The following is a 15,124-nucleotide window of genomic DNA, read 5'->3' on the forward strand; positions in this document are numbered from 1 at the left end:
ATATCCGGGGATCACAAGGGTTATGACCTGCTGCATCACTAATGGCAGCACTGGGCTCTGCACACCAAAAGTAATTATAATAGTGCCACATCATTTTTAATGTTTCACCCAGAAATGGACAAGCTGTGTTCAGCAAGTTCTGTGGAAATACTACAGCATGTAGTAGGCTTAGCATGTGTGCTGGCTTTTGACATAGGTCTTTTGTATAGGCTTTATTCTACTATTGTTATGTATTTTGAATTAACATGGCTGGCTCATCCTGAAAAGATAAAATATTTTATGCCAATTTTAGACTTTGCACAGTTTTGCTTATTTTTGCCTAATATGCATGTTTTGCCCATTTATGATTTGATGGCAACCGCGGAATTGTAGAGCTTGGCTGTCTGCTAATCTCAGAAATAAGCTAAAAACTGTGAACTGTGAAATCAGCCGAAGAGTAAGAGGCAGAATGTTGACTCAGAGGTATTTTTGCAGTCTTCCAGAAAATTAGCATCTTCGTGATTGATTTACTCATGAATTTGAATGGAGCCAATTTACCCAAGGGTGTGTAATGCAAAATAAGACAATAGAGTAATATCCTGTAATATTTAGCAGAATTGCCATATTTTTAATCTTCATTCAGCAACTGTCTTGTCACTGTCATGATGCTACATGTTTTTCTTTTGACATTATGCGGATGCAGTGTTTTTACTTCCCTTCACGAGTACATTCATCCAGCTATTTGTTGTAGTGTCCTTTTTATGACTGTTACAGCATAAAAATATATCTGTCTCTTATGATGTATGCAAGATTGAGTCCTGGATTCAATCATAATTTGTTCTTAATTTTGAATCTAATTTCGGTAACTGTATCAGCTCTTTCGATAATGGATGGATGGATGGAGTTCAGTAATCAACAGCCTCAATTAGAAATGGTTGCACTGAGAATAACATAACACTCACTTCTGAAGGCTGTTCTTAATGCACTTAAACTTTATCTGCATACTTGATGGATGTGTAAGTGGACTATCATATCATTGCTTTTCCACTTCAAGTATTTGTCAACAAGGATGTGATTCCTCCAGTATTCCTCTTTGCCTGTACGATGTTATTTCTTCCCAAGCTCATTTGCCTAGTCCACTTGTAAGCCTATAGCATTGTTACATTGGTCCACTTAAAGTCTATATGATGCCTTCAGTGGCTGGCTTCAACATCTCCGCATCGAGGTTAGGTTGTTAGAGATGTGCATGTCAGAGGTCAGAAAGCATTGTGGAATTACGCAAAGGGTTTGTCATTTCATACACAAGGCCTCGACATGGCATTGCCATTGTCCTTGAAGTGCTCTCTAAGGCATGGTATGCTGAATCTGCATTGTGTGGACTGAACCATGATCTTAGCCACTGCTCCTAGCTGATACCCATATATGGAAAAAGCCCTTTTTTTGTTTGTGTTCGAGAAATACACTGGAGGGGATTGTCATGTAGGGGGAGATGAGAGGTGAGGTAATGTCTGGAATGCCATACATCAGGCTGAATGGTGTATAATACCAACATGCATACCATGCTACAAAAGCAGTCCTGTCGGCTGTCACTGGAAAAATATCTTGATTCAAATAAGGACAGTAATTGGAAAGCGGTTCTTGCAAGGTAAACAGGGTTTGGAGAAAGGTTTTGCCAGGTGGACAGGATTTGGAGGCAGGTTTTTCCAAGTAAAGACATGATTTGGAGTAAGGTTTTTGCAAGGCGAGCACAGGATTTCAAGAGCAGGTTCCTGCAGGTAAAATTAGGTTTTTGAAAGACCAGAAGCTTGAAGCCAGGCATCCAGACGTGTCCCATTTCCAAGGAGCCCCATGGAGTCTGTACAGCACAAAGAGTGTCTTTATGCTCAGTTACCGGACTGAGGCCTGTCGACATTCAACACACCAAGTCTGCTGTAAAGCTGACGACGCCTCTTTGAGGAAAAAGGGAGAGAAAGAGAAAGAGAAAGAGGGGGCTTGTTATCAGACACCCCAGCAGTGCGCAGGTCGCGGCTGAAAGCGGGCAGCTCAGTCTCATCTTTATCTGGCCCAGCAGGCTGACTGAATGCCAGTAATGACACACTGAATACAGGGCTGTCCAAACCAAGCCAACCCCTTGTAAACCCGACAGTCCCACTTTAGTGAATGCTTTCATTGTGGAACACAGCCGACGACATAAGAAGCTGCCAGGTGGTTTCGAAGCCATTTCGTTAAAGTGGTGCAGGTAGGTTAGCTGTAGCCGTATCGGAAAAAAATTGAGACGTACAAGATTACATAGCATTTCATCATGGGTGATTCATGGCCCTCAGTTAAAGCACAATTTATTTATTGTGCAATAACCTGCTTCTTCCTGAACTGGAGTTTCGGGATGAGGGGAGGAATTTGTGTGGATATTTGATTTGACTTGAGCAGCTCTGCAGGCTTGCACACGAGTCCCACTGCCTGATGTTCATTCAGCTTCAATTTTTCCCTTCTGGAGATTCAGTGCTGTGAAGATCTAATTTATGAAGTAGAACTTGAGGGACTCTACCACAGATATTTATCTACTCAGTGGTGTTTAATAAAGGCAGACCTGAATATAGTTTTGCAACAAATGTTGTACTTGTGTATATGACCTTCAACAAACCGGAACACTTTTGGGACCAGAGGAGATCAAAACCTGATTTGGCAATGTTTTCAACTGTTGGTATTTTTCTGTATTTTTTATCAGAATTAAGGATTGCCCTGAGAGTTGCTAGTAGGAGAAGGTACTTACAGGAGAAGGTATTACATTTAGGAAACGGTTTGGTAGAGGTTGACTTCCTGCTCATCCCCTTGTCTGGAGGTACCTGTTGATCCTGCGATGGCCTGGGAATTGCCTATTGAGTGAAAACTGATCATTCTGAATTGAGAATCGCCAAGTCATTTTTGTTCTGCATGTTCATATTCATGTGCATGTATTGTGTGTACAGTATGTGTATGTGTATTGCCTATGTCATAACATGAGAAGGATAAATATGATACTGAAAAAAGGTCAATATTCTTGTGGTCGGTTTTAAAGATGTGATAAATAGCATTTGATCACAAAAGAGATGGCCACATTGGTCTCAAGCCTTTTTCTCGGTTGTGGAAAGCCCTCCCTGATACACATGTCAGATACATGCAGCCTTACGTGTGCAAATCAACACCACTATTCCACTACTGCCAAAGAGGTTACAGTGGTTCAAACAAGCAGTTCACCTGTGTGTTAATTCTGAGAGCTGTGAAGGCCATGTATAGTGCATACTCTGGTTGACCTTTCTCCAAAAAGTCAGAGTTAGACTGTGAATCTGAAGAAGCTTATGCCTGAGGGCCCAGGGTAGCTCTCTGGTCCAGTGGAGAAAGATTTCATTTTTTTTCCTTATTTCGTCCAGTATTTTATATTCCGTGCACATTTCTATTTATCTCATTTTACATTCACTGCTTTTTTCTATTCTATACTTTTACGTCCAGCATGTAGACAATTTCTGTCTATTGTATATCTCTGTATATTGAAAATGTCTATTGTGGAGGATTCCTGTTTTTGGAAGGGGACCTCAACTGCCATTGCTTGGTTGGTCTGAACCAAATTAATTCAAAATGTGATATTTAATTGTTGCATTGCATGATGGCTGAGGGATATGGATCCATTTACAGCACTAAAAAATAGATACTTTGGCTTTAGTGTTGTGCAGTTATTTTAGAAGTGTCCTGTGGTGGTCTACTAGAGTTGTGTTCTGTTATGGTCTACTGAAAGTTCTTGGGCCAACCTGTCATCAGTGACCATTTTTTTCCTATGTTATGTGACCACTCCCATCTGCCACTCCTCCAGGTAGGTCAACCCTCCCACCCCCCTAAAAAGACAAATCAGCTGTGTCTGAGAATTCTCCAAAAGTTCATGTTGCCACTTGCCATTGTACATGCTCTGGACAATTCAATCTGACATTCAGTCTACATTCAAGGTGTTCATACTGCTGTGTGGAGAAGCCTGCTGCCATAAGGAATCAGTGTTTATACAGCTGAATTTATGTCATGTTGTTTTCTGACCTAAGCTTGAAGAGTGAGTCATACAGGAATAACTCATCCCTGTATGCAGGGACCAAAATAAACCTGCTCCTATCCCAGTGGGAGACCAACTTAATTCCAACAAAATTCTTGGGTTTGTCCTCCTAACCCCAACTCATCTGAAACAAAGATGGCAGGGCAGCTCCATATCTGGTTGTTAGGGTAACCATGAAGTCAGGGGAATTCAGGGACCTGGTAAGTTCTGGTTTTCAGAAAAGCTGCACAGATCCACATTCTGATGCTTGCTGGTAAACCGCTGATAATTTCCTCCCAGTGGAAAGGATGGAGAAAGTTAAATGGAGAAGGGGGGGGTGAGATTTTCCTGCCCTGACTGTTCTGTTCTCCTCACCCCAGATCATGACCCAGGTGGAGGGCCAGCAGAAGAACCTGGTGCACTCCATCGAGTCCCTGCCCACTCGCGGGCCGCTGTCCTGCCTGGACCAGGACCTTCTGCTGCTCAAGGCCACCTCGGCCGCCACCCTCAGCTGCCTGGGGGAGTGCCTGAGCATCCTGCATCAGAACGTCACCCAGGTGACCCAACAGAACCAGAACCGCGGCCCACCCCCCGGTGAGTCCGCACTGGGACCCCCGCCACTCGCCCCCCTGGGCCCCCCAACATCGAGCCTCCCACCCCCAGGGCCCAACAAGGGCCACCCGGAGGTAGACTGCAGCTCCTGCCCCTGTCTGTCTGGACCTATCCACTTGAGTCTATGCAATAAATGTTGTTGAAAGATGCCGAAAATCCGTTTTTCTGTTGTGTGTGCTGTTGGTCATCTGTTGATGTCTATGTTTTGTTTGTTTTTTAAATGTTCATTTTGTTGTCGTCCCCAACCCCACCTGAAACAGTCACTGGGCTATTTCTGGTCAGCCTGTTTACAGCAAGGAGCCAAAGTGTTGAAGTTTCAGACTGTCTTGGTCAGTCCACGTCGGCGTAACGCTGCTCCGTGTCCCCCGTGTGTCCGGAAGTGTGTGTATGCCTGCATGTTCGGACGATGGAGTAATCTCATGCCAAAGAAATAAGTTACAGTGCCTACTGCCTAATACTGTCTGCCAACATGGAACAAATAAAGACCTTTGAAAGCCAAACTCCAGCGGCCGTAAGGTGATGACTTCTGTATGTGTTGAAGGCCATCAGCCCTCAGTGGTGTGGGAGGGTGGGGCATCCGTCCCTTGGAAGGGCCGGGGCCCCGTTATCTGGGACATACAGGGGCCTGGATGGATATCTGCTCCTGTACTTTGTGTCGATGCTGCACTGTGAGCAGGTTGAATGGAGATAATTCTGACTAGTTCTGACTAGAGTTCGAGTTTTGACTAGCTCCCTTCCACTACTGTTCCTGCTTTGTCGATGCGTGTAGTTGGCAGTCTTCACACCACTGCGACAGATGTGCGGGAGTTTTCATCCTGCACGTGGTGCCCCAGGGTGACCTTGGCACAAGGCTGGTTCTCGAGTGATGCTATCCGCCGCATCATCATCGTGCAGCTGCCCTGCGGATCTCCTAGGCGACCCAGACGTGCTGCACCGTGGCAGAATTGCTGGCCGTGCGGCAGACTGAGGTGGCATCATTCAACACCGAGTGTATGGGGCTGAAGCGTCTCCTGATTAACATTTGACACCCGTGGCACAGGATGGTTCTTCGGTAATGGTTATTATTCATTTATGGTGACTAAATGAATATGGAGGGTTCTCCTCAAGGTGTTATCAGAGTCAATGACCAAAAAGGTTTCCTGTTTTTGTTTGCACGGCGCTCTTGAGGTTATGAATGGACGCGCAACGTCTCTAGAGCTCGGCCTGCTGTTCGGAAAGGAATCGCATGCTTTGGAATGATTTTACTTTGATGGGGCACAACACGCTCAGAACTTCCCTCAGAGGGCATGGCTTTGCAGCAGACTGAGGTGAGGTGAGAGGTTGTCCGAGGCCTTGCCATGCTTGCTTATCTGAATGCTTATATCACATCCTCATGATTATTAGAAACCAGAATCCTCCTGAAGCCAGAACCCTGTGGGTCCTGCACGTTCTGCATCAACGACCCACTGACGCCCATTTCAGCTGTAACATGCCCCGACTTACATGCTTCTGCACGGCACCTTGATTTGCACACAGCTGTCATTCACTCCCGTTCCCTCGCCTATGAGGATGATGATAGTTCTTAGTATTATTATGGCCTATTGATTTTAATTTACCTAGGGCGACACATTAATACACGTAACTGCACATATAATACATGTAATTATATGTAAGTAAATGTCCTTACATATCATAAAATATCTTCTTTTTTTTCCTTTTTTTTCACCACACAAAGTACCTTCATTAGACATGCGACTGCAGTGTCGTTTGTAGGCCCCCCCCCCCGACCCTCTGCTCTGACTGCAGCAGTGGGATGTTGCTGGTCTCTCAGACAGGAAGCTTGCGGATCAGAGCTCCCTGTCATGGCCGACACGCTCTCGCTCCGGGCTCCGCTCCAGCTGCTTCAGGGGAATGGATCGCTCCATTATGAATATGAGATGTGGTGCATTAAATTTAAGCGAGGTTGAGCTGATGGAGTTCGGCAATGCACTCCCCTCACGGGGTCCCCGTCCCTCACCCGCCTAAATTGGCTCCTGATGTATTGCTGCCCAAATGTGAATAATTTGTGTGGAAATGCTTTTACCTGAAGGATTTCTTAAGGTCAGACCAAGTCAAAACTAGAAACCAAATGGATTCTGAGAGCTACTGTACTAGTGATTTTGCAAGTGCTTATTTAAAACTATATTGGCTAAGCATTGAAGACTTAACCTAAAATATTTTATATTTGAAATCCATATACATTTCACACCAGACACAAAAGCAAAAATGTCCCTGCTTTGACGGTCCCCAATGGTGTGAAATATTAAATCTAATTTCATAATAATTTAATAGCCCTGTATTGATGTAATATATGCACAAGCACCAAGGCAGAGCAGTGTTCACAATGCAGTCATTTATAAGTGGAATATACTGTATATTCACAGTAAAATAATTGGGATCAAAAGAATGGCCAGATAACAGAAACACTGCTATTTCTTCTTCTCCTGACTTACATGCCCTCAAACATGCCACACAGGATTTGATGTGTAACCCACTCCTGGATTCATTGCTCAAGGTCTTGGAGGTAAAGATAAGCATTCGTATGAGTTTTTAAAATGGCTGTTTAATGTGCTTCAGTCTTTTTTCACAGAAAATATACAGATGTATTTGTGCTTCAGCAGTTGTTCCTTCACTCTTAGCGGGGGGGGGGGGGGGGGGGTGTTGAATTCCATTCTACAGGCCTCTGTTCATCTCAAAAACTTGACTCATTTTTACAATGGTGTTGGTTTAACTGTCTGAAACGGCATTCTGGAACATTTCCGGGGTCAGGAGCGGTTGCACTGCTCGAGGTCCGGCCCTTTCTGGAGCAGTGCTTTTGTGATACTGACCCGAGCGTTCTGAATGCAGTGATGTGAATTACAAAAGTGTATTTTTGATTTTATGGGGTGTTTCAGTTTGTGCCTTGTAGTTCCTGTAAGTGATTTTCTGTGTTGCTTATTTCATGTTTCTCTGTATTTCTCTCTCATTACCATTCGTATAATTGAGGATATTGGATTTTGGGTCCAGTTCGGACCTCACACAGGAGTAGTTGCAGAGGCCTCAGCTGGTGTTTACACATACACACACACTCTCTCTCTCTCTCACACACACACACACACACACACACACACACACGCAATGAAAATAAGAGTTCACAATCTTTCTAAATAAAAGTGCTTGCTTTAATGGGCATGTAATACCCAGGAGAGATTATTTTGATTATTTTTCATTCCTTTACTTGCCCTCTGAAGACAGAACTAAACTTGCCGCCCTTCGTGTAATCCTTTCTCAAAATAAGCTTCAAAACCGAGAGATTCAAATTAGATTCAGAAAACGGAAGTGTGGTGTGAGTCATCAGATGTATCGAGGGAACCAATTAACCGTGCTGTGTCTGTATGGAAAGTCTGTTTCTTTCTTACTGTACTGCACCCCCAGGTGTTCCTTCTGTACTGGCTCTAGGTTGAGTGCTCACAGACCGAATTAATCGCTACAGGATTGGGAAGTGGAGTCCAGGCATTCCTTGCATCAGTAGTATGGGTTTCATCTGTCTGTACTGGAGTTTTGTGGGTCCTGACCTGCCGCTCTGTGTCCCGGTTACAGACGCTGGCCCTGATTGGCCGGAACCGAAGTCGCCGGCGGCACCGCGGATGAAGAACGGAAGCCTGAGCTCCCTGCACTCGGCCGAGCCCTCCCCCGCCCTCCGCAAGAAGAGCCTACCCCCGGGCGCGGAGGTGAGCCTGTTCCCACTCAGAGTGGAGCTCTACCAGACAAAATGGAGGTCCTGAGATTAATGTGTAGTAACATATCTGGGGTTCTGACTGCCTTTCGTTCTCTGCTTGGTTTGAGAACCTTTACAGTGGTTGAGGTTATATTGTACTGAATGTGGTGAAAATTATGTAGGAATAGATCCCATGCATTTTGAAATATGGTGAGTGGTCTTTTTTTTTTTTTAATTATTTTTTTTTATTTTGAAAAATTTCACTGCTCCTGGAGCACCTGCTAAGATGGACATGATTGTGAACACCAGTATGTACCAAGATATTTAAATAACAAAACAAACCCCCCCCCCCCCTTCCCGATGAGCTGACAAGATTTCCATTAAAAAATCATTTGAATGCAATTCACTTATGCTTATCTGCGTATATAAGTACACATATCATATAATTAAATATTATGTGTTCATAGACACAATATAGTTAGACAGTTTAAAGAATTTTAATAATCAAAAAAGCAGGTTTAAGCAGGTGTTGTGGCTGATCAGTGTATGTATCATGGTATAGAATACATGTAACTGATAGCCAAGTGGCTAAGCTGCTTGACTGGGACCTGGAAGGTTGGCGGTTTAAGACCCAAGGTCAGTGCTGCTTTTGGGCCTTTAACCCCACATTGCTCCGGAGGGGGTTTGGATAAAAGTGTCAGATAAAGAACTCTACTGTGAGGTATAGTACTGTGCTTGGGCTGAGGGGAAGTGGAGTAATGTGTGTGTGTTGGGACTGAGGTTGTGCTGTACTGTAGGGCAGTTGTGTCTCTAATAAGGTTGAGGTGGTAAGCAGTAAATCTTAGATGTTTGTTTTGGCTGTGGTGTGTCAGAGATAGTGTTTGGACTATCTATACCAACCTGAGATAAATAGTTACACACACTAAATGCTCCCAGGTGATTCATTGCAAAAAAAAGGCCCTTTTCACTGGGCAATCTAAGACAATTTGGGGTGAAATGGTGTCCTGTTGTACTAAATCACTCCAGAGTATTTAAGAGGTGTGTAGGGGAGTCTCTTTTGTTCTGCCTGAAAGAGTTTTTGTCACCCTGCACCTGCACTAATTACTGGCTGGTCCAATGACGTCCCCCTTCCCTACACGGCATGAGGATGTGACAATGTCTGGAGATAAATCTACATTATTTATTCTCTGCTTCACAATGAAGGGGGATTGTGTGATAGCATCATCCCTGCAGTCGTGTCATAAAAGCCCATTGCAAACGATTTGCAATGGGCTTTTATGACATTTGCGTTAAAAGCTCACTTGAGGGGAAAAATAAATAAAAAAGGGAGTATAAACTTAACCATGTCGTGTTCTGCTCCCAAGTTTTATCTCTGCAAATGGTGGCTCATGCAGTCCCCATTGCAATTACCGATATCTCCTCTGAAATGTGTCATGACTTATTTTTCCAGAGGTCTTGCAGCATACTGAATTTGAAGCTTACATGCTACAGTAGGAAGGTACTGTGCTGCCTTGTTTATTTTTAGGAGAGGCCCGAGGCTTTCTGTGCTGTTTTGGCAGCAGTAAGACCCAGTCAGTGCTGCACATCCTGCTGTTGTGCTCAAAGACTGGTGACACGCATCCAAACGGAGACACCTTCACCTTACCAGGGTGAAGAAAGATCACTGCTCTTTGAGTCTCAAACACTCACCTCAAAGGGAAATGGGGCAGCTGGGACCTCTTGAGTGGAAATGTTCTTGGGCCCAGCAGCACTGTCTTGCCTGAAGTAGGTTCTGGGTCAGAGTCTTGGCTGGATGGATCCTCTCCGGGTGGAGTTTGCAGGTTCTCTCCGTGTTTGCTCTCCGTGTTTTCTTCCTCCAGGAAGAAAAAAAACTTGCAGGTCAGGACAGGTATACTCCTGCCCTTGCCATACCCTTGACCCAAGGCACTGGCATGAACTGAGAACTTGAGAGTTGAACTGAGAACTTGAAAGAACTGAGAGTTGGTCCTGCACTGTGGCTACCCACTGCTCCTAAATAACATGGGGTTCAATAACGTATATCTCTCATCCTGAGAGAAACCCCTGTTTGTTTATAATGTTGGTTTTTTGTTGTGGGGTTCTTTGTGAATGGGAGTTGTCAGTGTTCAGACATCAGTCCTTGTCAAAATGTAATTCAAATGGCATTTAGTCATGGGAACAATTATCATTTGACATTGAAATTACAGTTCTGAAATATTACCATTTATACATTTGCCCTTTGTCATATGATATGAAATATTATGAGACGAGAACGAAATTACAAATCTTCCGGGGCAATTATGTGTCCGTCATATGTTATAATGCGATTAGTACTTGTATTCCAATTTTACAAAGATTAATTTAATGCCATGTCAAACATTAACTCATTCACACAACGCAGTGAGTAATTGGAACTGAAATAATGTGTGGCACGTGGCCAGGCTAAAATCTCATTCTCTGTGATCTTTTTTTCTTTTCTTTCTTGCAATTTAAGGTGATTGAAATGCAAGTATAATAGCTTTGTTCAATACATCCAGTTTTTAAAGGCTGGTGACCATGCCAGTATATGTATCTTTGCTGCTGTGTACTTCCTCATTAGTAGTTAAAAGTGTTTTTCTGGTAAATGTCAGGGGAGAATGTAAGGCTTCATATTGTAATGAGTTAAGATTGTGTACTCAAAAAGGAACACAACATTGGTGCGCAATTATTTCTGCAATATTGGTAATTAACCTGATTCTATATTTCATAGTCTGTAATTGCATTCCATGGCTCTCTCAGATGGGAGGTGTTTGTGCTTCTACTGGACTGCTTCACAAGAGATTCCACTTACTTTTTTCTTTAGTTTTAGAAATGCTTTTTGCTGTGTGTTTGGTGTACAAGTGTTTAATTTTCTTTTTAAACATGGCTATCTTTGTATTATGCTGTGCTTTGAATACATAGTATATGTCATATATGGTAGGGCTGTTTAAGACTTCAGAGTCAGACTGTAGAGATTAAAACCATGTTATTAGACATTTAGCATGTCCTTCAACTTCTTTATGTGGACATAGAGAAGATCAAATCTCCCTTTTCATGGGACATTTTGAGAGGCGATAAAGGAGAAACAATGATAATTCAGTGTAAAGTCAATGTCTATGAATAATTCATCCTCGTTTTTACTTCTGGACATAATTTCTATGTCAGGAATATTCATCCATTATGCAAGATTAACTTGCCGCATAACCTACCCATTCCACAGTCCAGTTCGGGTCCAGAGAAATATGGCAAGCTTACCCTTAGTTACTCAGGCTGTTGAGTTTTACAGCATTAACAGTGTAATTTCAGTACACCGCATTAATGATTACACCCTCTCTGAACATAACGATACGTTTCTATTTCTAAATTATGACCATTACAATTCACGGACAGATAACATTATTGAAATTTCTTAAACATATATACTTAACAACATGGAAAGATATGCATTTCATTCATTAATTATCCTAACCCGCTTATCCTGAACAGGGTCACAGGGGGGCTGGAGCCTATCCCAGCATACATTGGGCGAAAGGCAGGAATACACCCTGGACAGGTCGCCAGTCCATCGCAGGGCACACACACCATTCACTCACACACTCATACCTACGGGCAATTTAGATATGCATTTGCTAACTGTAAAATAAGTAAATTAGGCAACATTGCAAAAATCAAGGGTTGCAACAATGAGTACATCCTTGGTTAATTTGTAAAAATATTTAATATTTTAGTACTAAGTATGTCCACCATTACTTTTAAGTACTGTACTGAGCCTTCATGGCATATTGTCACATCTGTCCTGTTCCACTCCTGGAGGATGACCTCCTTGAGTGCCTTGAAGTTTAATGGGGAGTGCTGCACAACTTGTCTCTTCAAAATCCTCCACAGGTGCTCAATAGGGTTGAGGTCGGGTGACATACTTGGCCACGCCAGCACTTTCACTCCGTTCTTCCTTAAGAATGCAGCAGTGGCCTTTGAGGTGTGTTTGGGGCCATGGTCATGTCCAAAAAGTGCCCGAGGTCCAGGGGTGTGGAGAGAAGGTAGCATCTTTTGCAGTACATGTGTGAATTCATGATGCCATTGATGAAGTACAGACTCTTCCACACCTTCAGCATTTATAAATCCCCATATAAGAACTCTACCACCTCCGTACTTCACTATGGGCACCATGCACTTCTCACAGTACTCCTCCAGACAACTCTCTCCCATGTAGTGCCATTGTCATGAGGTGAGGTCTGGCAGTGATTCAATGGGTTAAGAACCGCACCTGTTTGAGTGTGATGGTTCAGCAGAGTCATCTGCTGATCAACGACCCTTAACCAGCCTCAGCAAACAAATGTGATATTTGTAATACCCATTTCATATAGTATATATCGTATTGATATGTTTCATTGGTAACTGATAAACCAGTGTTGCTGAAACACTACATCATATAGGAACCCCAAATATGTCTTTGTAAAATGAGATTACTGGATTTGTTTGCTTGGGTGGGTGTACTCATTTATGCTGTGCACTGTACAGTCCTTGTGTGTCCCAAGCAAAATGGCAGAGTTCTGTAGACTGATGTATTACGAGCCACCCTCTACCTCTATAACTCGGTGGCCATTATCTAATGACATTGGACACCTTGATGAATTGTATTTTTATTGTTATCGCTCCAGCAGATAATTCATCATAGTCCTCTTTCCTGAGTGGTTGAGCAACACTGATCCAAGAGGAACTTCACCGTCATTGTTTTTTGCTTTAACATTTATATGGTTTATTTGCACATCACACGGCACAAAGGAGCACACATGCATTGCACATGCATGCCCACACACACACACAGATTTGTGCACACATACATGTATGCATTCACGCACACTCACATACACACATGCATACGGACACACACACACGTACGCACACATTCATGTTCACAGACATGCATGCGCACACGCACGCGCACGCACGCACCCACACACAAATCAGATTAAGTACCTCCAAAAGTAAAATTCTTCCCCTTTCAAAATTCATGCCTGCAACCTTCTGATGTAAAACTTTGATTCATCATTCATCAGGCACTGTGCCATTATGATGTAGGGGAGAATGAGTGATTGTGTTGTAACCGTACGAATACTGATATTTCCATAAAGTGACAGTAGTTTTGTGAGAAGCCTCTTGGGAATTAAATGTACCACTATATTAATCTTATTATTGTTACTACAACCACAAAACAACCTGACCAGTTATTTAGTTTGTAAACTGAAATGTGTGTGGTTTAACACATACTTTGGGCTATTCAACAGAAAAAGACAACAGAATTATGTCAATACTCGTTTGTAAACTCGTTGATGTCAACCCAAAAAACGATGTTTTTATTTTTTATACTGCGCATCCAACTCACGCATTTCTTTTCCAGTTTTCAAGTTGTTAGCTGAAGAATAAGAAAACAAAGCAATAAAAGAGGCACACACTGCATATTGTACAGTATCCTCTATAAACACCATTCCTTGCATCCGGTGTATTTCCTTAATCCAGGGAGTTCTCGTGGGGATTGTGTTGGCACGGTAGCTATGGTTATTTTGTAATTCCTTCATTAATATTCATAATAGGCCAGAAATTCCAAGTCCTCTGCCAAAATCTGCCAACTTCATGTTACGAGTTTACCATCCGATTAACACAGCCAATCATGTGACCGCCACGTGCGTCATCGCCATTGGCGGCGTATGTAATGGGGAGGATAGGCCTTCCCGAATTTTGAATAAATTTAAATCGGCCTTGTATTCATTGAGGCTTTTGGTTCGGGCGGTAGAGTTAAGCAGCTAGCCTTCCCTTGCGAAAAACTCACTCACTTGGGGAGCGAGGCATTTAGCGAGGCATGCGGTCTTTGTTATCTGAACCACAGTTCCGAGATACTGTCATTACACAACTTATCAATGCAAGCCATGACAGAGCAATTCGTTGGATTCTTATCTGTGGGTTGTCCTGCGCAAAATGAAAAACGGCGAAACAAGTTGCTAACATCGGTTCTTTACGGAGTCCGTAAATATGTTCCCTGCAAGTCAAAGCGCTTTTGTTATCTCGTCTGGCGGGACGCCAGGGCTATCTCTGCTGGGGGAAGACGGATGGAAGATGTGCGGGGGAGAGAGGGAGTAGGCTACTTGCGGTTGTGCTAATTTCATCAGTTTGGCCATTTGCGATGCTGCTCTGCCAGAAGCTGACATTGTTCTGTCCCTTTACAGTTCACTACGCTAAACTACTGCCACTCCTGTGCCAGTCCATATCTCATAACCGAAAGATGACTCAGTTGATTTCGTTTAAATAAAAAAGTTTTAGGTTAAACAACATTTTTAAAAAAGCTACATAAAGAAACATCTTTGGTATTCTGGGATATATTACAAGTCTTTTAATAGTGCAAAGCCTTTGGCCAGTTGGCCTATGTCAAAGCAGAAGTTACGGAGGCAATTATGTTATGTCAGACAGCCATTTCTCCGCTGTCTGGATCCATCCCTGGTTGCTGGCATATTGTTCTATAGGCATTGTGTCAAAGTGTACTGCACGCAGAATAGATAATACATTTGAAGAGACTAAATGTACACATACATTTATCTGTGTTCCCCCAATTTGCCAGCAGGGGTCACTAAAGATCAGCAAAGAGCGTTATTGCTCTCTTCTGGACAACGGTAGTGATGTGGATCAGGTCACATTACTTTACAATCAAGGGCCTTTCACTGACATATTGAGTAATTGAACCTGATTTGGTGGATGCCTGT

The 15,124-nt window shown here is 43.1% G+C and overlaps 1 protein-coding gene across 3 annotated transcripts in view; it reads left to right on the forward strand.

Moving 5' to 3' along the window:
- Positions 1-15,124, forward strand: part of LOC133137904 (oxysterol-binding protein-related protein 10-like) — a 57,936-nt gene that overhangs the window by 23,363 nt on the left and 19,449 nt on the right. For all 3 annotated transcript variants that reach the window (XM_061256313.1, XM_061256311.1, XM_061256312.1), the window contains 2 exons: positions 4,411-4,624; positions 8,240-8,370. In XM_061256313.1, coding sequence (XP_061112297.1) covers positions 4,411-4,624; positions 8,240-8,370 — 345 coding nt within the window. The remainder of the gene's footprint in view (positions 1-4,410; positions 4,625-8,239; positions 8,371-15,124) is intronic.

Source organism: Conger conger, chromosome 9 (genome assembly GCF_963514075.1).
Source record: "Conger conger chromosome 9, fConCon1.1, whole genome shotgun sequence".
NCBI lineage: Eukaryota > Metazoa > Chordata > Actinopteri > Anguilliformes > Congridae > Conger > Conger conger.